The sequence below is a fragment of the Mesoplodon densirostris genome, chromosome 4 (genome assembly GCF_025265405.1).
Source record: "Mesoplodon densirostris isolate mMesDen1 chromosome 4, mMesDen1 primary haplotype, whole genome shotgun sequence".
Taxonomy (NCBI): Eukaryota; Metazoa; Chordata; class Mammalia; order Artiodactyla; family Ziphiidae; genus Mesoplodon; species Mesoplodon densirostris.
This window is the reverse complement of record NC_082664.1, coordinates 24,636,185-24,658,625: the sequence shown is the minus strand read 5'-3', so window position 1 is coordinate 24,658,625 and position 22,441 is coordinate 24,636,185. Positions and strand designations below refer to the sequence as shown.

At 38.7% G+C, this 22,441-nt stretch overlaps 1 protein-coding gene across 9 annotated transcripts in view; it reads left to right on the top strand.

Moving 5' to 3' along the window:
- Positions 1 to 22,441, top strand: part of NRXN3 (neurexin 3) — a 1,648,921-nt gene that overhangs the window by 1,485,314 nt on the left and 141,166 nt on the right. For 6 of the 9 annotated variants that reach the window (XM_060097970.1, XM_060097973.1, XM_060097972.1 and 3 more), the window contains 2 exons: positions 42 to 131; positions 10,075 to 10,382. In XM_060097970.1, coding sequence (XP_059953953.1) covers positions 42 to 131; positions 10,075 to 10,382 — 398 coding nt within the window. The remainder of the gene's footprint in view (positions 1 to 41; positions 132 to 10,074; positions 10,383 to 22,441) is intronic. The other 3 variants (XM_060097971.1, XM_060097975.1, XM_060097978.1) reach the window with 1 other exon arrangement.

Below are 22,441 nucleotides of genomic sequence, written 5' to 3'. Positions count from 1 at the left end.
CTTTTCAGATTGTTCTTTAAGCTGTTTTTTAAACTTTAAAGGCAACACTGATAATGAACGCTTCCAAATGGTAAAACAGAAAATCCCCTTCAAATATAACCGGCCCGTAGAGGAGTGGCTGCAGGAAAAAGGTAACTGTCGTTAAAACTTTCATTTTAAAATCATTTGATTCTAAACCCTCATTTTTAAAGCCTGCAAATAAATGTTCCTTAAATGATAATCGCCTGCTGCATAAATGACTGTTTTAATTTTCATTATAATTTGTGTCAGCTTCCACCTGCCATATGTTGATAAATCATGCTATAATACATTGCCATTAAAATACAGTTAAAGGGACTAACATCTAGCTTTCTATCAGCATGACAACCACAAACAAGAAATTCCAGAAACCTCTAAAAAAGAAATGTATTATGGCAATTTAACCACTGCATGACATTATTTGTTAATTTGTTTTAAATTACCTCTTATACCAGAGCTTTCTAAAGAAATTTCAAAAGAACTTATTAAACTTACATCTTGAGGCTGTTTTGGCTTTACTATCTGTAGCATGGTTAATGACAACAAAAAAATCATAGATTGACTCTTGTAATTTAAACTGCTTAAATAACTGCTATAAGGGGAGCGACTTTTTTTTAACATTTGTTTTTAAACAAAGAAAAGAATGAGAAAGATGAATTTTGCCTTTAGACTTAAACCTACAGAGGCAAATATATTTCATAAGAAGTTAATGGTGTCCTAGTTGCTGACTGAAACTAAAAAAATAAACTTATTCTACACTTTGGTTGTGTATTCGATATTTATGCAACAAAAGTGTACGTGGTTGAAAAAGGAAAGGTTAATGGAAGGCAAAACAGCAGTTTCTCATTTGCTGAATAAAACAACCACTTTGTTAATAAAAGAGGGCAGCGGTTATACCTGATGTTAGAATTTTCTGTGTGGCTCCTATTTATTAGGATGTGAACTATTGTCTTTCAATGAAGAAAAATTTTTGTCTTTAAGAAGCTATTTACTCTGTTCTTTCCTGAGCCAGTATAAGCTACTCTTGTAGCTTAAGTGACTTTTATTTGAAGTAGACATTAAGTGAGTTTTTAAAATATGTAGAGATTTGATTGAGTTATTTATAAATAGTAATGAGGTATATTAATATGCAACTTAAAAAATAAAGGACTACTACAGTTGTAAGTTGAGTGAAAACATTCAGACCTTTAAACACGGAAAATCCTCACTGAGTCTTAACTGTTTGCCCTGTTTTTAACGTACGTGGTCTAATTTAAAATAAATTAAGAATAACTCTAAAAAGCAAATAATTTTGTTTAGTAATCACCAGCTCATAAAGTCCCTTTAACATTAAAGATGATGATTGCCTCACTTCTTAAAAAGGAAAAGACAACTAGATGCATGTCTGAGTCTCATGTGCCTGAGAGAATTTTTTTGTTTCTTTCAATTTTATGTTAATAATATTTTATTTTACTCCATTGCCTTTTGAAGTCTAAGTTCAGTAGCATGCCAGGCATTTTCATTTGTATAAATCATTATAAAGTTACTGGTAGGCTTTTAGTTTTCCTTCCAATAGTATTGTTATCAGTTGGCTTTCATATAGAAGGATGCTTCCAAACACACAACAAAAGTTGAGTTGGTGGGACAGGGATAGGGGTGGTTTGGGTGGAAGGGAGGGAGGAATTCCAGTTTCTTAACTGAATATGTATATGTTTATATATGCTAATAATATTGAAAAGAATTATTTGCACACTGGGAAGTTCTCTCTTCTATGTTATTTTAACCAAAATTACTTTTTTGTTTGATTTTGGTAAGTAACATTTATTCATTCTGTTGCTTTACCTCTTCCTCTGTCTAGGTAACTTTCCCTTCAAAAGAAATAGAAAATGTATACCAAAAGACCTTGTAAGGACAATAAGTAAAACAGGGTAAATTCAGAAAGATGATTAGGCAGAGGTATTAGGAAGTAGCTGGAATCCTCTTTGGAGTTATTTCTGTCATTGGGGAAGAGATCTGGGTCACAGCATTCCCAAGTCTGTTTTCTGGCTCTGTCTGCTATTGACTGACTTTCTGACCTTAGACAATACACTTAACCTCTTTATATCTCAGATTTCCCATATGAGGAGAGGAGAAATAATACTGCCTATTCCCCAAGGATGTTCTGAGGTTTAATTAATTAGTCTTTGTGCAACACTGACTGGAGACGTGCAAAGATTTAATTTAAGCAGTATGTGAACTTGTTGTCCAAATGAGGTAACAATTAATGACTTTCAAGAGGATGGGCACCCAAAGCAAAACACAAAGTAACCTGCTACAAACCCTGTACTGTTGTTATAACCAGATTTCGTATTATTGATGATAGAACAATTATCAGACTGGAATAGAGATATAATAATAGTCGCCCCTTATAAAAAACACGATTGATCATAATGAGGGACAATAAGGAGATCTGGCATTGATTTTGAGAAATCTTGGGCAGATGGTACAACTTTCTCCAGTCAGTCCCTTATATCCTTCTTAGGGAGAGGATAGTGATGATTGTTTCTCGCTTATTCACTTAATCCTGCTTACCTGAGAGAGATAACTTGATCAGAGGAAGAGATGGCAGGAGACTTGAATATCCCCCTATTCCTTTAGTGCCTGCCAACTTTACTATTAACCACCTAATCTCAGGTACAGAAGGCTAGGAAAGGGTTTTAAAACATAAGTAAAGCAGACCTAGCCAGAAATAAACCATGAAACAGACAAATAAACAAAGGTCCCAATACTTCCTAGGGCATGATGGAAATCTGAAACATAGGCAGCCTCCTTCCCTATTTCACCCCACTGGTGTCTTGTTCTCAAGAAGTGATTAGTCAGATCTCTCCTTGAAAGAAGGAATAGCCAGAAGTGGAGTGGTGGCTTAATCGTATAGCCCAGGAAACATGTCTTGCCTTTCTCCGTGGTTGGGTCAGTCTTGAACAAGCAAAGACCAATTTTTGGAGTGAACCATGGCAACTAGAATAAAGGAGATACATCTTTTTTTTTCTTTATCCTGGCATCTGCCACCGCAGGCTTCCCCACATTCCATACCCCCCCCCGCCATGGCCTGTGTGAGCCAGAGCCCCCGAATCAGCTGCTCCTTTTTTTTTAATTTTTAAATTTTATTTTACTTACATTTTTTATACAGCACATTCTTTTATTAGTTATCTATTTTATCCACATCAGTGTATACATGTCAATCCCAATCTCCCAATTCATCCCACCACCCCCACCACCACCACTCCCGCCACTTTCCCCTCTTGGTGTCCATACGTTTGTTCTCTACATCTGTGTCTTAATTTCTGCCCTGCAAACTGGTTCATCTGTACCATTTTTCTAGGTTCCACATATATGCGTTGATATACGATATTTTTCTCTTTCTGACTTACTTCAGTCTGTATGACAGTCTCTAGATCCATCCACATCTCAACAAATAACCCAATTTCATTCCATTTAACGGCTGAGTAATATTCCATTGTATATATGTACCACACCTTCTTCATCCATTCTCTTTCGATGGGCATTTAGGTTGCTTCCATGACCTGGCTATTGTAAATAGTGCAGCAATAAACATTGGGGTGCATGTGACTTTTTGAATTATGGTTTTCTCTGGGTATATGCCCAGTAGTGGGATTGCTGGATCATATGGTAATTCTATTTTTAGTTTTTTAAGGAACCTCCATACTCTTCTCTATAGTGGCTGTATCAATTTACATTCCCACCAACAGTGCAAGAGGGTTCCCTTTTCTCCACACCCTCTCCAGCATTTGTTGTTTGTAGATTTTCTGATGATGCCCATTCTAACTGGTGTGAGGTGATACCTCATTGTAGTTTTGATTTGCATTTCTCTAATTTAGTGGTGTTGAGTAGCTTTTCATGTGCTTCTTGGCCACCTGTATGTCTTCTTTGGAGAAATGTCTGTTTAGGTCTTCTGCCCATTTTTGGATTGGGTTGTCTGTTTTTTTTAATATTGAGCTGCATGAGCTGTTTATATATTTTGGAGATTAATCCTTTGTCCATTGATTCATTTGCAAATATTTTCTGTCATTCTGAAGGTTGTCTTTTCGTCTTGTTTATGGTTTCCTTTGCTGTGCAAAAGCTTTTAAGTTTCATTAGGTCCCATTTGTTTATTTTTGTTTTTATTTCCATTACTCTAGGAGGTGGATCAAAAAAGATTGTGCTGTGATTTATGTCAAGGAGTGTTCTTCCTATGTTTTCCTCTAAGGGTTTTATAGTGTCCGGTCTTACATTTAGGTCTCTAATCCATTTTGAGTTTATTTTTCTGTATGGTGTTAGGGAGTGTTCTAATTTCATTCTTTTACATGTAGCTGTCCAGTTTTCCCAGGACCACTTATCGAAGAGACTGTCTTTTCTCCATTGTATATCCTTGCCTCTTTTGTCATAGATTAGTTGACCATAGGTGCGTGGGTTTATCTGTGGGATTTCTATCCTGTTCCATTGATCTATATTTCTGTTTTTGTGCCAGTACCATATTGTCTTGATTACTGTAGCTTTATAGTATAGTCTGAAGTCAGGGAGCCTGATTCCTCCAGCTCCATATTTTTCCCTCAAGACTGCTTTGGCTATTTGGGGTCTTAAGTGTCTCCATACAAATTTTAAGATTTTTTGTTCTAGTTCTGTGAAAAATGCCAGTGGTAATTTGATAGGGATTGCATTGAATCTGTAGATTGCTTTGGGTAGTACAGTCATTGTCACAATATTGATTCTTCCAATCCAAGAACATGGTATGTCTCTCCATCTGTTGTTATCATCTTTAATTTCATTCATCAGTGTCTTATAGTTTTCTGCATACAGGTCTTTTGTCTCCCTAGATAGATTTATTCCTAGGTATTTTATTCTTTTTGTTGCAATGGTAAATGGGAGTGTTTCCTTATATTCTCTTTCAGATTTTTCATCATTAGTGTATAGGAATGCAAGAGATTTCTTTGCATTAATTTTGTATCCTGTAACTTTACCAAATTCATTGATTAGCTCTAGTAGTTTTCTGGTGGCATGTTTAGGATTCTGTATGTATAGTATCATGTCATCTGCAAACAGTGACAGTTTTACTTCTTCTTTTCAATTTGTATTCCTTTTATTTCTTTTTTTTTTCCCTGATTGCAGTGGCTAGGACTTCCAAAACTACATTGAATAATAGTGGTGAGAGTGGACATTCTTGTCTTGTTTCTGATCTTAGAGGAAATGCTTTCAGCTTTTCACCATTGAGAATGATGTTTGCTGTGGGTTTATCATATATGGCCTTTATTATGTTGAGGTAAGTTGCCTCTATGCCCACTTTCTGGAGAGTTTTTATCACAACTGGATGTTGAATTTTCTCAGAAGCTTTTACTGCATCTATTGAGATGATCATATGGTTTTTTTCTTCAATTGTTAATATGGTGTATCACATTGATTGATTTGCATATATTGAAGAATCCTTACATCCCTGGGATAAATCCCACTTGATCATGGTGTATGATCCTTTTAATGTGTTGTTGGATTCTGTTTTTTAGTATTTTGTTGAGGATTTTTGCATCTATGTTCATCTGTGATATTGTTCTGTAATTTTCTTTTTTTGTAGTATCTTTGTCTGGTTTTGCTATCAGGGTGATGGTGGCCTCGCAGAATGAGTTTAGGAGTATTCCTTCCTCTGCAATTTTTTGGAGGAGTTTGAGAAGGATGGGTATTAGCTCCTCTCTAAATTTTTGATAGAATTCTCCTGTGAAGCCATCTGGTCCTGGACTTTTCTTTGTTGGAAGATTTTTAATCACAGTTTCAATTTCATTACTTGTGATTGGTCTGGTCGTATTTTCTATCCTGTTTCCATCTTGGAAGGTTATAGCTTTTTAAGAATTTGTCCATTTCTTCCAGGTTGTCCATATTATTGGCATAGAGTTGCTTGTAGTAATCTCTTAGGATGCTTTGTATTTCTGTGGTGTCTGTTGTAACTTCTCCTTTTTCATTTCTAATTTTATTGATTTGAGTCCTCTCCCTCTTTTTCTTGATGAGTCTGGCTAATGGTTTATCAATTTTGTTTATCTTCTCAAAGAACCAGCTTTAAGTTTTATTGATCTTTGCTATTGTCTTCTTTGTTTCTATTTCATTTATTTCTGCTCTGATCTTTATGATTTCTTTCATTCTGCTAACTTTGGGTTTTGTTTGTTCTTCTTTCTCTAGTTCCTTTAGGTGTAAGGTTAGATTGTTTATTTGAGTTTTTTTTGTTTCTTGAGGTAGGCTTGTATAGCTATAAACTTCCCTCTTATAACTGCTTTTGCTGCATCCCATAGGTTTTGGATCATCATGATTTCATTGTCATTTTTCTCTAGGTATTTTTTGATTTCCTCCATGATTTCTTCAGTGATCTCTTGGTTATTTAGTAACGTATTGTTTAGCCTCCATGTGTTTGTGTTTTTTATGGTTTTTTTCCCCATAATTCATTTCTAATCTCATAGCATTGTGGTCAGAAAAGATGCTTGATATGATTTGTTTTCTTAAATTTACTGAGCCTTGATTTGCGACCCACAATATGATGTATCCTGGAGAATGTTCTGTGCACACTTGAGAGTAAAGTTTAATCTGCTGTTTTTGGATAGAATGTCCTATAAATATCAATTAAATCTATCTAGTCTATTGTGTCATTTAAAGCTTCTGTTTCCTTATTTATTTTCATTTTGGATGATGTGTTCATTGGTGTAAGTGAGGTCAAATCTGAATGAGATCCTTGCTGGGTAGAGTAACCTTGGTTGCAGTTTCTTCCCTTTCATCACTTTAAGTATATCATGCCACTCCGTTCTGGCTTGTAGATTTTCTGCTGAGAAATCAGCTGTTCACCTTATGGGAGTTCCCTTGTATGTTATTTGTCGTTCTTCCCTTGCTGCTTTCAGTAATTCTTCATTGTCTTTAGTTTTTACCAATTTGATTACTATGTGTCTCAGCATGTTTCCCCTTGGGTTTATCCTGTATGGGACTCTCTGCTCTTCCTTGACTTGTGTGGCTATTTCCTTTCCCATGTTAGGGAAGTTTTCGACTATAATCTCTTCAAATATTTTCTCGGGTCCTTTCTCTCTCTCTTCTCCTTCTGGTACCCCTATAATGCAAATGTTGTTGTGTTTAATGTTGTGTTTAATGTTATCCCAGAGGTCTCTTAGGCTGTCTTCATTTCTTTTCATTCTTTTTTCTTTATTATGTTCTGCAGCAGTGAATTCCACTATTCTGTCTTCCAGGTCACTTATCTGTGCTTCTGCCTTAGTTATTCTGCTATTGATTCCTTCTAGTGTAGTTTTCATTTCAGTTATTGTGTTTTTCATCTCTGTTTGTTTGTTCTTTAACTCTTCTAGGTCTTTGTTAAACATTTCTATCATCTTCTCGATCTTTGCCTCCATTCTTTTTCCAAGGTCTTGGATCATCTTCACTATCATTATTCTGAATTTTTTTCTGGAAGGTTGCTTATCTCCACTTCATTTAGTTGTTTTTCTGGGGTTTTATCTTGTTCCTTCATCTGGTACATAGCCCTCCACCTTTTCATCTTGTCTATCTTTCTGTAAATGTGGTTTTTGTTCCACAGGCTGCAGGATTATAGTTCTTCTTGCTTCTGCTGTCTTCCCCCTGGTGGATGAGGCTATCTAAGAGGCTTGTGCAAATTTCCTGATGGGAGGGATTGGTGAGATCCATCATTTCTAACCAGTGTAATTCAACTTTGCATTTCACTTCTCTCTGATCTTCTTTTTATTTGTAAGCAAGGGCAGAATAACATCAATAGGAAAATAAGATGAGGACCGTTACAGATGTGAAGTACTGTTGTGAATATTAGAAATATAAAATTTTCTACCTGTAATCAGTTATAAGCATTAACTGATTATCAATGCTTGGCTATATATAAAAAAGGAGATGAATAAACATTAATATTACGGTTGGCCAACAGTTATGGGAATGGAAGGGATAGCTTGGCACTGAGGTGTAACATACTAAATTTTAGCCCTAGAGATCTCTTACTAGGCAAATTCTTATTATGTTAACCACTCCAAATGCCTATGCAAGGCCAAGAGCATATTTATTCTCCCCTTCCATCATGACATTTCTTTTTATAGTAAGCTTAGGGCTCCCAGAATAAAGTTGTTGTCAAAAAATAAACAGTAAAGAGGTATGAGCTCCAGGCCATTACCCAGTATTATTGGGCATTGAACTTTTTGCTGCATCTTATGTGAGAAATGAGAGGCCAAAGGATAGGCAATGATGCATGTGCACAGGGCAGTGAAGTAATTGGTGGGAAAATAATGGAAATCTATTAGATCTATTTGATTGGACCGTTAAGATCTGGGCAATTCTGTTATCATTAAAGCCAGCAGATTCCATTTCCATGCTCCAGATATTTTTATAGAGATTATTTTCACTATAACAGAATTATCTGTCCAAGTTTTCATAGTGTAGTATAGTGTTTGAAGCTTCCAAAGGGGTATTAGTTATAAATCATTCTTGACTAATATGCCCTTAAGCATTTCCCAATGAGTGGAGCTGGGTCTTGTACAAAGAATTCCCTCCGAGCAGATGCATTTTCCCTTCTCTGTCCCTTCTGTTTCATCCATTTTTCTACATTGAGTAGAGACTCCACATTATACACCAGAAATTCAAGGATAGCTAATCACTGTGTAGGCTTAAAGGCCATGTAATAGTGGTAGAGGTTAAGCGCCCAAATATAACAGCATGCCTCTATTCATATTTGATATCATACAAAAACCTCAGTCTTTAAAAAAAAATACTCCCTTTTATTAAAAAGGCAAGTATATCAGAACATTGTTTCCAGTCATTAATAGCTAAAAATATTCAGGCAATTAGATTAAGAATGAATGAAGCATTGTTTGATCACTGACTAAAATGGAGAAAAATTCAAAAAGGATATATTTAATTCCATTAAAATTTTTTCCACCTTTCTCCATATGGAAAAACAGAAGAAAATAATCTGGAGAAAGAATAGAATAGAAAGCTCTAACCTTTAAAAGCTATTTAGATTTTTCTGGGAAACATCTCAAACTTAAGAGAGGCTTTTTAAAATAGGAATAGTTGGGGGGAAGATAAGTTGAGTTACACTATTCTAACCTCTGTTCTACCATCATTTCATTCTGATAGTTTTCTGTCCACAGAAGCATAAATGGTTCCCCAAATGGGAACTTCAAATAAGGTGAGCTACTCTTTGCTTCAATTCATTAGCATACCTCTATATCACTTTAAGGTGTTTTATGTGTAGCTTTTTTCATTAACACCTATCCCTCCTCTTAAGATTCATTGATTCTGAATGACATTTCTTTTCTTCCCCCCTGTCTCACTGACATGATCAATGCCTACTTATTTTCCATATCTTAGAGGGAGATTTAGTTGTGTGACTGTAATCTCTCCCCTCCTCCAAATTAATAAAGATGGGAAATAATCTGTCATGATGTTTATTAAATAGCAAGTATGGGTAGAATATTATGCATTAGGAAGATTTCTAGGAAATGAGGTGTTTGGTGACCAAAATGTTTATTTTTGTAAGTATACAATAAATCCAAGTCTCTTAACTAGAATCTAAGTTAATTTCAGTTAATTTAATTTAATTATCAGACCTAGTTTTTTAATTCAGTGTTCTGTGTTACCTCACTGAGTTTTTATTTGCCATATAAAATTCTTTTTAGTTTTTATTGTGTTACTTTTTAGGTTAAAAAGTTAGTACAATAAGTATTTATGATTTATTATTTTCATCACCTGTTTTTTTTTTTCTGTCATCCACACTGCATAACCAGGAAGACTATAATACTGCTCATCATTGAGCAAGGTTTCTCCTGCCTCACAATAAAGAGATAGAGACTCTTTTATTCAGGTTATCTAGGATATTCAGCTAGACAGTGGAAGAGATAAACATAGTGAAATGTTATTTGCCAATGTCTATATTGAATTTTTGTTACCCAATTTTCTTCCTTTCAATTGCTAAGGAAGCCTGTTTTGATGTCTGATCCATTCAGACCAGGTAAGGCAAACAGAGAAAATGTACAGGAATAATGATGTTTCCTCCACCCAACCCACTAGGCCGGCAGTTAACCATCTTCAACACCCAGGCGCAAATAGCTATCGGTGGAAAGGACAAAGGACGCCTCTTCCAAGGCCAGCTTTCTGGGCTCTATTATGATGGTTTAAAAGTACTGAACATGGCGGCTGAGAACAACCCCAATATTAAAATCAATGGAAGTGTCCGACTGGTGGGAGAAGTCCCATCAATCTTGGGAACGACACAGACAACCTCCATGCCACCAGAAATGTCTACCACTGTCATGGAAACCACCACTACAATGGCTACTACCACAACCCGCAAAAATCGCTCTACAGCCAGCATTCAGGTAAGTCTTTCTCAAACGATTAATTGACTCCGCATCTTGGTCTTTGAGATGTTGCTATCGTGGTCAGTGTTACTATGTAGCTAAAGTGTCTGAATTACTATGTTTGTAGGAAGGATGCCTGTAGGAAGGATGGTAAAGCTCTTATTCAAAATGAGCAAATTTTCACTATGAAATACTCCCACCTCTCATTTTATTACCTGTCTTTTCACTAGCCAAAAGGGAAAAGGAGGAAAGGAAAATTTGTTATCATAGGAAAGACTGTATCCTAGTTCAATTCTATTTGCATCCTCCTGATGGCTTTGCTAGGACATGAATTGTTCATTTTTGAGGCCAGTGGGTAGCATTAAATCAAGGGCAGATGAAGCTAGAGGTTCAATTAATCCTTATAAAATGCAGTATTTGTATTTGATAAGTGTTGATTATTCACTTGTTATTTTTGGCCCACTTCGTTTCCTTTATATTATATTGACCAAGGTCCTAATTACATTAGAAAATTTGAAGGTCTGAGTTTAGCTATGTAGGAAGTCCTTAGTTTTGTGGTTAACATTTTTGTTTTGTCACTTAAAAGTAATTATACCCAAGCTAAAGCTAATGCTTTGCTGACTTCCTTGGCATCTCATAAATCTAGTTAGTAGAGGGGAGAAGGTTAATTGAATTTTTAGCCTTAAATGCTCTGGCAAAAAATAAGACATTCATTCTGATTGCTTGTGGGAAAATGACCCCTAGGCTAGTTAGTATCTGCAGAAGATTCAGTAGATCAGTACTTGTCCTTTCTTTTTCTTAGTTTTAAGATATTAGCCAGGGGTTCAGTTGAGTCTTTGACATCACCCTTCCATTGACTTCAGAGGGCATTATAAACCTAAAGTCAATAATCAATTAAACCCCTGATGTGTTCCCATTCTTCTGAATTAAGTTTATGAGAGTTAGGCCGTGGTACAAGTGTTGTCTACATTTTCCCTTTTCTTTGAGTAGAAATATCCAGACCATTCCTTATGTGACTCCACAGGAACAATTGGAAGCTGATGCACTGATGATGTTATCAGGCCAATTTAATGTGTTTTAGAAAGCTACTAAGAAGCTGGTTACTTAGCAGTCTTATAGTTGCACGTGTTGTTACATGTATACCTACGCACATGCTCCAGAAAAATAGCTTTTTCTCTACTGATATTAAAGCAATAACTCCTGACACTTCCCTATACTCACTGAAAAGAAGATAAAAGACAATATATATTTCTATTATGACTCTCTATAGCTCAAGAGCAGATCTGTTTATTGTGGGTGAAAGGATAGTTCTATCTGCACAGGTCTTGGCAGACTCGTTCTGTCTCTGTCAGAATACATCCCACTAACCCTGTGGGAAGCAGAGGAGCAAATGGCTTTTTCTTCATAGGAATGGATGGTCCTGTAGTCCTTTTCAAGGCCAAATTTTTACTGACCTCAGAAGGATTTAATGTTACATGAGGATTCAGGGACTAAGCCATGGTAATTATCAGTCTGGGGCTTTCCTTCCTGCAGCAAATACATAAATAGGAGCAGATTGGGTGAGTATTTGTACAAACTAAGGGAGCCAGAGTAGGATTCAAGGTACAAAAGTCTTATAAGTGAGTATGATTCTAAACATCATTTAACCTGTTGTCATTTTAGAGGTCAGCAGCTGTGGACAGCTGGAGGATGCCCTCTCTAACAGCCTCCTTTCTGGTGTGTTTCTTTTCCTTTAGTCCAGTAATAATTGGATTACATCTACATGTCTTTCCTTTTGCTTCTACAGAAAAGGCTATAAAAATGAGTTATAAATCTGTTGATGCTCTTTGTTTTTAAAGGTGCATAAATACATAAAGTAGTCTTGGAGGAAAGCCAACAGACTAGCAAAACTGGATTAGATGGGGATGACAGATGAAAAAGCCCCATATTCTTTGTAAAGATTAGCTAAAGGAAATAACTATGCCAAGGGTTTTGAACTGTTTGCTCTGCCAACTAGCCATAAGAACTTTGCCCTGGGCTGCATAAAAACTAAATAACCTGCCTGTCTCCAAGTCCATCCCTGTCTTAAATACATTCTGTAGATCATGTGAAGCTTGTGTTAGGACCAGGGACCCAACAACCCTTGGATTCTACCCAAGGTTTAAGACAGTTTCCAGACTCTGAAGACTTTGGGTGAAGAAGGTCTATCTCAGGAGTTCTTATATGCCCTGTGTGAGCCAGCTAATTTTCTTGAATGAAATGGACTCATAAAGATTTGATCTCTGGGAAATCTTCAGAAAAAAGAAAAAGAAGGGAGGAAGACTGGATTTCATGTTCACTAGATCCATCATTCACGTTTTCACCTATGTGTGAAATCTTACAGCCATTCCCAGATGATACTCTGTTCTGTCTTCCTTTGCTTTGATAATATTGCTAGAGTAGAGTTGTCCTAAAAGTAGACTCTTCTGGAAGAAACAAAATAAGCATGTGCATTCACAAGTATAAATATCTGTTTATTAAAAATCCACTGGTTATTTCTTTAAGCGTAAGGTAAGAAAACATCATTTGAGCAGTTCATTTCTGATAGACTTTGGTTAATGTTGATTTGAGATCAAAGGAAAACTGCAAAGTGCTTTTAGTGATGCTCTTAACTGTGTGTGAATGTGAACAAAGAGTTTTCCAGTTGATATGGCCCTCTAACGCTCTAGCCTCCTGGAAGTAATAGGCGCTTTGATCTTTCTGATACTCTAGTTTGTTACAAAATACTTGTGGATTACATGGGCTATGTTAAATTACTCACAGCTGTGGTGCCAAGCAGGAGGGGAGTTTGGGGGAGAATGGATACATGCATATGTATGGCTGAGTCCCTTTGCTGTGCACCTGAAACTATCACAACATTGTTACTCAGCTATACTCCAATATGAATTTTTTTTTTTAAAAAAGAAGGATGTCTCTAGATGCCCCCCTGAATAAAAAAGAAGTTAAGGTTGAGAAAGCAGGTGGGTGCATTGAGAAAGCAGGTGGACGAGTGATAATTCTCAAATAAAGGTCTGGCACTTAGTAGGTGCTCAGTAAATATTTATTGAATAAATCAGAAGACAAGATAGACTTTATTATGTACCTTATCATCATTTAACAATCAGAAGTGGCATGGTTTGTGGGAGGATTTCTCTCTAAGATGATCAGTGTGCTTTGGACAATTTTAATTTTTTTTCCAGTGGTAAAACTATAGCAGAATGATTAAATGCATGTACTTGAAGTCAGACTGCCTGGGTTTAAAACCTAGTTTCTCTTCATATTAACTAAGTGATCCTGGGCGAGTCGTGTATGTTGTAGTTACCTATTGCTATGGAGCAACCTGCCATAACTTAGTAGCTTCAAACAACAACTATGTCATTAGATCTCAAAGTTTTATGGGTCAGAAATTTAGGCAGGGCTCAGCAAGGCATTTCTTCTGCCTCACATGGAATTGACTGAGGTCATTCAGTGGCTACTCTGGTCTGGAGGGTCTGGCTTCACGCATGCACCTGGTGCCTTGGTGGGTGAACTGGAAATACTGGACTCAGCTGGGTCCACGTCTCTCTCCGTGTCTCTAGAACTCCTTTCATAGAGGCTCAGGACCCCTGGAGAGAGTTTTCCAAGTCTCAGTTTCAGGGAATGATGTATAAACCTCATTTCTCAATGGGAGGAATAGCAAGAATTTGCAACCAACCTAAATCTACCACATTGTAAAATTGGAGGGAGTGAAAGGTACTACTAGTCCTTATAAGATTGTTGTGAGGATAACTGAGTTGATAAAAGTAAAATGCTTAGGGCCTCCCTGGTGGCGCAAGTGGTTGAGAGTCCGCCTGCCGATGCAGGGGATACGGGTTCGTGCCCCGGTCTGGGAGGATCCCATATGCCGCGGAGCGGCTGGGCCCGTGAGCCATGGCCGCTGAGCCTGCGCGTCCGGAGCCTGCGCGTCCGGAGCCTGTGCTCCGCAACGGGGGAGGCCACAACAGTGAGAGGCCCGCATACCGCAAAAAAAAAAAAAAAAAAAAAGTAAAATGCTTACAAGAGGTATATCATGAAGAATATAATTAAATATGTTTTAACCTTGTTATTATTATATTCTGTCCTCAACATTTGGTATGCAAGCCAATACCCTCTCAAGCAAGGATCTAACTCAGAAAATGGGGCTGCTACTATTGACTGCAGTGTCCGTAGTTCAGAGTGGGGCTAGGAGGTTTTGGGAGATAGGGATTTGGAGGAGGCTCAGAGTAGAATTTGGGGGCTGAAATTAGTCCTGTAAGATCTCCAGAATGGACATCTCACTACCCATCTTTAATTTTCTTTTCCATTTTTAAATCAACCGGGAGTGCTATGGGCCTTGGAGAGTATGTTCTGTTATGAAATAGGTCTAGCCACATGTATTTTTGGTGTTACAGAAAGAGGAATCCAGGTTCCTCGCCATCATGGAGCTTACAGCGTAAAGTGGGCAAGAGGGCTTGACATTAGCTATCAGTATGAAATAGTGACTTACAAATGATGGTGTGTTGGGGGGTGAGGAGTGGTGTATGGGATGGCATGGCTGGATCTTATGAATGAGGTGAGAATGGAACTGGGACTTGGATACATGGTACTAGGAACAAACCCCAGGTTGGCTGAATGTGCAAAGCTAAATTGACAAAGTCAGAGATGATTCCTAGAGAGATCGCCAAGTCCAGCTAGAACAGAGGGTGCATAGAGGGGGTTTGTGAGATACAAGAGATTCAGATTCTGAGAGTCCTGGCCTAAAATGCCCCCAAACAGGAGAAGTCCAAGAGGGGAGAACTGGATCAGGTTCCCTGTGGGTCTTACTACCAGGGATGCCCCAGAGATTGTACAGGCACATCCATTGCATTACATCTGACCCCAGTGTTGGTGGGTTACTATCATGATGCCGATAGGTCAGCTTCTAAAATGGAAAAGTTCAACTCAGGCTACACTCAAATTCCTTAGTCCTCACTCAGGGTGGAAGGCAAAAGTGAGAAATAAAGAGCCTTTTAGGGATAACTATCAGCCACCATGACCAAAGTGTTCTTGTGAGAGAGGAAAGGGCCAAGAGGAAAACAGTTCCAAGAATAATGTGTATTCTCTTACCTTACTGCTACAGACCAAGTTATCAGTAAAGAAAGAACTCAGTGTGTTCTGTGTTCAGCAAATCACCATTTGGAATCATTTATAAGCTATTAGCAGAATACTGATCATGACCTACTTTTTCTTAACTGGGCATTGGTAAAGTCACCTTGACATTGGCCAGGTCTGCCTGGCACCAGAATATTACCAGAAAATCACAATGCTCAGCCTGGATTGGAACTACCTTAATAAACAGTAGAAATGAAAGATTTGAGAGCTTTGTGAGATTTCATTCTTATCTCAAGCTCACAAATTTGGTGGGAAAATGTGAACCATTTTCAAAAATTATGGAAGGAAACCACAATTATTCAAGTTTTGTAACAATACCTATATGGAAAGTCCTCCTTCTGGTCTGCTTTCAGTTTTAGGCTGGGGACAGTCAGAAGCACACTTCAGCCTTGATATTGATTATTGGAAAACAAAACAAAGCAAAACTTGTGATTAAAAAGCTGAGCCTTCACACTGTCTGTCCTGGATGCAGTCCCAGTATGTTGAAGGAAAGAGAGAGAAATTTAGAATCAGAATTTCTGGGTTGGACGCAGATTCTTCCAGTAACTTAGTTGTGTCTCTCTGGGCATATTGATTAGACCCTCTAAACCTCAGTTCTATTATCTGTAAAATGGGCACAACAGTATCTTTACCATAGGCTTGTTGTGAGTAATAAATACAACCAGATGTGGAAAGAACTTAGGCCACGCCCTATCCCACAAGTCTGCACTAAATGCTAGACATTTGGAAAACCACTTCAACCCAAGAGACTCTCCCAGGACTCACAGATCCTCACAGAGCTTAGCCTCCCTGTATGGCTGGATAAGCACAAGAACAATTTTGTCTACACCCACACAAACCTATGATCACCCAGGATTTCCTTTGAGAGTCCTAGATTGAATCACAGCCCTGAACTCATCAATTAGAAGGGATTTATGGAGTGGGAATTAGCTTAGCCTGAGTGGTTATCACATGCAAAGTGTTCTATTAGGGTGAAACATGTGAAATTGCCATTTTTGAAGATCAGAATGGTCAAATATCAGCAATTCCATATGGTTCAACAAATACATGACACACACATTTACAGCATGTTGTTATCCATGGCGTTTTGAGATTCTGGCTAGAACACTGAATTTTCTCAAGGTTCTTCGAATAATCAAACTGTCTTGGATTGGTATACAAGATTAATCTACTTTATTCCAAATACCATGCTATAACAGGAGGTAAGTTATGTTACACTTATCCCCCAAATTATCCCCTCTGGGCCCCTCCATGTTTTGGCTGCTTCCACCAGCTTGATAGAAGTGAGACTAGGAGTCCACACACTTTTCCATCCCTCGCTTTTACCACCAGACAACAGAGCCTCAAGGGGAAGTTTATTTTAGGATCAGGGCTCAACTAGTATTGATTAATGGCCTGATGTAATGTGTGTCTCCAGGGCTCGTTCATTTCCTGCCAAGCTTCATAACTGGGGGAGGCACTGAAGATTTGTCAGTCTAATTAGACTTTAGCTGCCAGCCAGGAAGTATCTTCTGTTTCCTCCTTACCCTCGCACAGGTACTTTCTTTTCCCCTCCCAGAGAATAATTGGGCGGAAGGAAATTGGACTCTAATTTACACATTACCTGGTAGAACTCTCCAGTGACATTTTCTCTCCAGAATGGCATAGTTCTAATGGGAAATAAAGGAACTTGATGGCTTTACCTACCTCTTAAAGACTTATGTGTTGGCAGGACACATAGATCAGCACTTCCCAAAGCTGGAAAAAGTCCCTTAAAGGATCTCTGAGAAGGTCCTCATCACATGCAGGCAGAAGTCTGCGAGATGCTAGGAGAAGTTGAAGAGATGCCCTTCTAATTGTAATATTTATAGGGTAGAATTTCCCACCAGAATTGCTAATAAAGCGCTGGATCTTTTTTTTTCCCCCAACATCTTTATTGGAGTATAATTGCTTCACAATGGTGTGTTAGTTTCTGCTTTATAACAAAGTGAATCAGCCATACATATACATACATCCCCATATCTCCTCCCTCTTGCATCTCCCTCCCACCCTCCCTATCCCACCCCTCTAGGTGGTCACAAAGCACCGAGCTGATCTCCCTGTGCTATGTGGCTGCTTCCCACTAGGTATCTATTTTACATTTGGTAGTGTATATGTGTCCATGTCACTCTCTCACTTCGTCCCAACTTACCCTTCCCCTTCCCCGTGTCCTCAAGTCCATTCTCTATGTCTGCGTCTTTATTCGTGTCCTGCTCCTAGGTTCATCAGAACCATTTCCTTTTTTTCCGGTACGCGGGCCTCTCACTGTTGTGGCCCCTCCCATTGTGGAGCACAAGCTCCGGACGCACAGGCTCAGCGGCCATGGTTCACGGGCCCAGCTGCTCCGTGGCATGTGGGATCCTCCCGTACTGGGGCACGAACCCGTGTCCCCTGCATCGGCAGGCAGACTCTCAACCACTGCGCCACCAGGGAAGCCCCCATTTTTTTTTTTTCGATTCCATATATATGAAAGCACTGGATCTTATTCTGAGCCATCTGAACAGCTGAGAGGGAAGTGTAGTCAGCTCTTGGCTACTCACTGTGGAGGTCCCCAAATGTTTCTAAAGCTCTGGGTGGTTTTTCAAATCACCTAACAGTCTACCTGGCCAAGTATAAAGCCTGAATCCTTTCCTTGTGGTGTATGGGTCTCCCACTTGCTCTCTCTCTGACCATGTTTCCTATCACCTTGCTCCAGGTACACAGGTCTTCTTGATCTTCCTTGAACTTAGAGCCAGGCTAAGGGAGGGGCGAGTGAAGGTTGTACAGTTGCAGAGTCAGATCTTGTGTCTATTTAAAATGTTGATTTTTTTGCTTATCACGGATTTTGTTTTGCATTGATGTTGACTTTAAAATATTGCAGTAAGGTATTCTTTATCTTGATGACTGAGTTGGGGCCATTCCTTTAAACGTTACACAGTAGATGAGCACCCCCTCATTAGTCCCAGCCCCACTTGAGCACACCAAGCACATCTGTGGCTTTTCACTTGCCGTTTCCTCTGCCTGATGCAGCTCTTTCCAGCTATTGCACGACTCACTCCCTTACTCTATCCAGATTTTTGCCCATATGGCACCTTCCAGAGTGGCCCTCCTTGACCATCCCCTGTAAAATAGCACTCTCTGTCACCTTCAGCTTCATTGTCTCTCAGAGCAGTTATCTCTCCCTGATGTTATATGACATATTTATTTGTTTGTTTTTTCTATTTAGTGAAATGTGAGTCCTAGGATAGCAAGGTGTTTGTTTCAGGCACTGTCAGAGCACAGAGTAAACCGTCAGTCAGTATTGCCTGAAACAAATGAATGGTCAACAGTCCGCCAGCCCCTTCTCAGGGAGAACACTTGCCTTTTAATACAGACTGACCCTCACTTCCAAGCACTGTCCCTCCCCTGCTCCCCTCCCCCACCCCATAGAGGCCCGCTCTCTGGTGAATTATCTGCAGCGGTTTGTTGTAGGGTTTTTTTCTTTTTTTTTTTTGGCTGTGTTTCATGGCTTGCAGGATTGAACCCACGCCCTCACCAGTGAAAGTGCGAAGTCCTAACCACTGGACCACCAAGGAATTCCCTCCACAGTGGTTTTGCTGCTCTGGACTCCTTGCCTTAAGAATAAGGAGTCCAGAGAGATCTCCTTGTATCTGGTGTGCAAGGCTGTTCTTCTTGACTTCTGGTCTTAAATTCTCTTTCCTTAGAACTTATTTGTCATCCTAAGAGCAAAAGCAGCTTCTAGCACTTAGAGTTTTCAAAGCACTTTTGGAAATAGTGTAATATCACCACTTTCCCTCTCCAATTTCTTCACCGTATTCCTTTCCCAAATTATTTAATTGTTAATTAAATAATTAATTAATTCTTAATTCTCCTGAAACCTAGGCAAATAAAAATTATTTTAATGGACCACTGCTTCTATCCTATTCTATTGGTATGGATAGAAAATTAACTTGGGGCTCATTTACCTGGTTGTGCATGTGTAAGTGGGTTGGTGGGAGTCTTCTATCTGCTTTAAGTTCCTTTTTTTGTTTTTCTCTAATGGCTGAGTATGTTACATGAACCCATTCATTACCGGTCGTGACCGTATGACTTACCTGGCTCCATAGTTCATGACCTTTTGAAAAGAAGATTTTGGAAGACACTATGAGAAGCTACTAGATTGAGAGAAGGAATAATGTCTATGTAGTTCCTCACTCAACATTCAGGGCCTGGCATAGTGCCGGCCACAAAGTGGGGCTCGATCAATGTTTGTTGAAGAAAACATAACTGCATTAAGTGAGTGAATGCTTATCTGCAGAGGGAAGAAACCGAGGAGGGAGCAATGTTATTCAAGACAGCTGTGTGGAAGCAGCGTGTTGTGAAGGAAAGAGGGCACAGAAACGAGGGTCAGAAGACTTCATTTGTAGATAACATGGTTAAAACCATGACTCGAGGTGGACCTTCATTTGTCAGCTATGGGATTTTGGTTAAGTTGCTTCTTGGAGCTTAGTTTCACCACCAAAATATGGAGATTATAACATCAACTCCATGGATAGGTTACAATAATGTAAGTCAAGGGCTTAAATTGGTGCAACTCGATAAAAGATTGTTGTTGTTATTTTAAATGGGATTCCAATCCAGGTCTCTTTAGCATCTAAATTTTGTTTTTTATTCTTTAATTAATCATTTGGTCTATGACATGGCAATTAGCTTCCTTGGGTCTCCACTCTTTCCTCATCCAACAAATATAAGGGTAGATTCACACTGTCTCCAATTTCTTCATTTTTCTCACAGTAGCTAACGTGGTGCCTTGCACATACAGTGACAGTTGAATGGATGGATAAATGAATTAGAGGATGGAAAGGGAAGAAAAGTTGAAGAGAGGAAAGGAGAGAGCAAGCAAAAATACTCTGTAATCGTGTTGCTGTAAGAATTATCTGTCCATTTCATGGATTGGATGGCTAAGGTTGAGAGAAGTGAATACAATATCTTTAATCTAATTAAAATTATAATACAAGTAATGATTTATTTTTGTATCCCCCCTCTTTGCTGAAAGCTTTCAGAAGGAGTTCCACAATGACCACCCCTATGTGGAAGATGAAGTAGTTAATAAATGTCTCTTGAGTTGTCAAAAGAATCAATGATTCCAGTTTAAGCTAAGGTGCAAGAAACTTCCTTTTTTCTGAAAATGCATCTCTTTCTTTCTATTTATATATGACAGGGAAATGACTAAGCAGCAATCATTGCTAGCCAGGCTTCAAGATGGATATTTCCATTCTGCCTTTGACAAGGCAGTAGGAGGGATGGGATGTGCTTTCATACCTTTCTGGTGCATGTTTGAATGATTGTAAAAATTAGAAACACACTGAGGCTGTTATGACAGCCCTGCCTTTTGAAACCTAATTAATGCCTTGGGTTGTCTAGAGAGCTAGTTCTGTTAGCTAAATGGAGAATGTAAAGTTCTCCTTGGTTTTTTTCATCATCCAGGGATGAGATGTCTGGGGGAGATAAATGCACAGCATATCTGTGGTGGCTAGCAGTCACCGAGAGAATTACTTGATGGAAATTTGTACATAATGTACATGTACATAATGTGGCTTCTTCTATCTCTCATTTGATCTGATTGTGTGTGTGTGTGTGTGTGTGAGAGAGAGAGAGAGAGACAGAGACAGAGACAGAGACAGAGAGAGACAGAGACAGAGAGAGGATGCTCACATGTGTTTGCATGTATTAGCTAGAACAGTACTTCCGAAACTGTTAGTGTATACACATCACCTGGGCGAACTGATTAAAGCGCAGATTCTGAGTCAGTTCTGGGTGGGGCTAAGATCACACATTTCTAACTAATTCCCGGATGATGTCAGGCTGCAATATGTGGATCTCGCTTTCTGGAGCAAGGATCTAATAGATATTTATAGTTCCTTGCTGAGTAGTGTAGCACCTGTTTACCTATCTCTTCTAAACCGTCTCCCCAAACTTAATTCAAGGCTCTTCAAAACAGGAAATCTTGTTAACCCAAAGCATTATGTAAGTGAAAGAACTGATACCCAGCCGAAGATTAACAAAGAAAAATTTATCCCATCAGACAGTCCTGCTCCTGGTTCCACTGGCCCTCCTCCTGTTCCTTCCTCTGCTACATACCCCCGAGGCAGATGGGGAAAAAAAAGTAGGTAGAATTTAATTTGTCACAGTATTTATCCCCCTTTCTGAGTGGTGACCTCCAATGAAAGCAGAAGGACTTGAATGATTTTAATCCACGGTAACAATGGGAAACCAGTCCTGACCATCTTGAACGGTGTAAATATATAAAATGACAGATTTTCTTCCTCTGCCTCCTCACGTCCTCCTCCCAGATACTGAGAGAGACACATATTCATGCACCCACAACTCACACTATAATGCACAATGAAATTCCACCCAGCCTTTATCTCGTAGCTGCTGTGCTGATGATTAATGCCCCACTGGCTGGGAAGCTATTCCACTGAAGAAAGACAAGGAGAGGGGAAGACACATGAAATATATCTCTGAGGCCATTTCTCATTATTATTATTATTATCATTATTACTTCCTTACTGCCATATCTATCCTGTTAGAGAATGCTTGATCTATTGGCAAGGGGGAGGGGATGACATTTGAAAGCGGATTTCACGAGGGAGAAATGAGCAAGGACAAAGATAGAAATAGACACTTTTTACTAAAGAGAACTGACCTGAATCGGGTTTTGTGGTTGTTGTCATTTATTTTTGGTTTTGTTTGTTTATTTTATTATTTTTGTTGTTTTCGTTTTAAAGCCAAATATAATAGATGCCTTCACCTGTGTCTTCTTTTTTTCCCCCACCCCAGGCATTTATTTTTGCATGTGTTCTTTTGTCTTTATTGAGTCTCTGTCTGCAAGAATCAATATGATATAACGTATGCAAATGTTATTCCTGACCACTTATGCAAAAGACTGGACA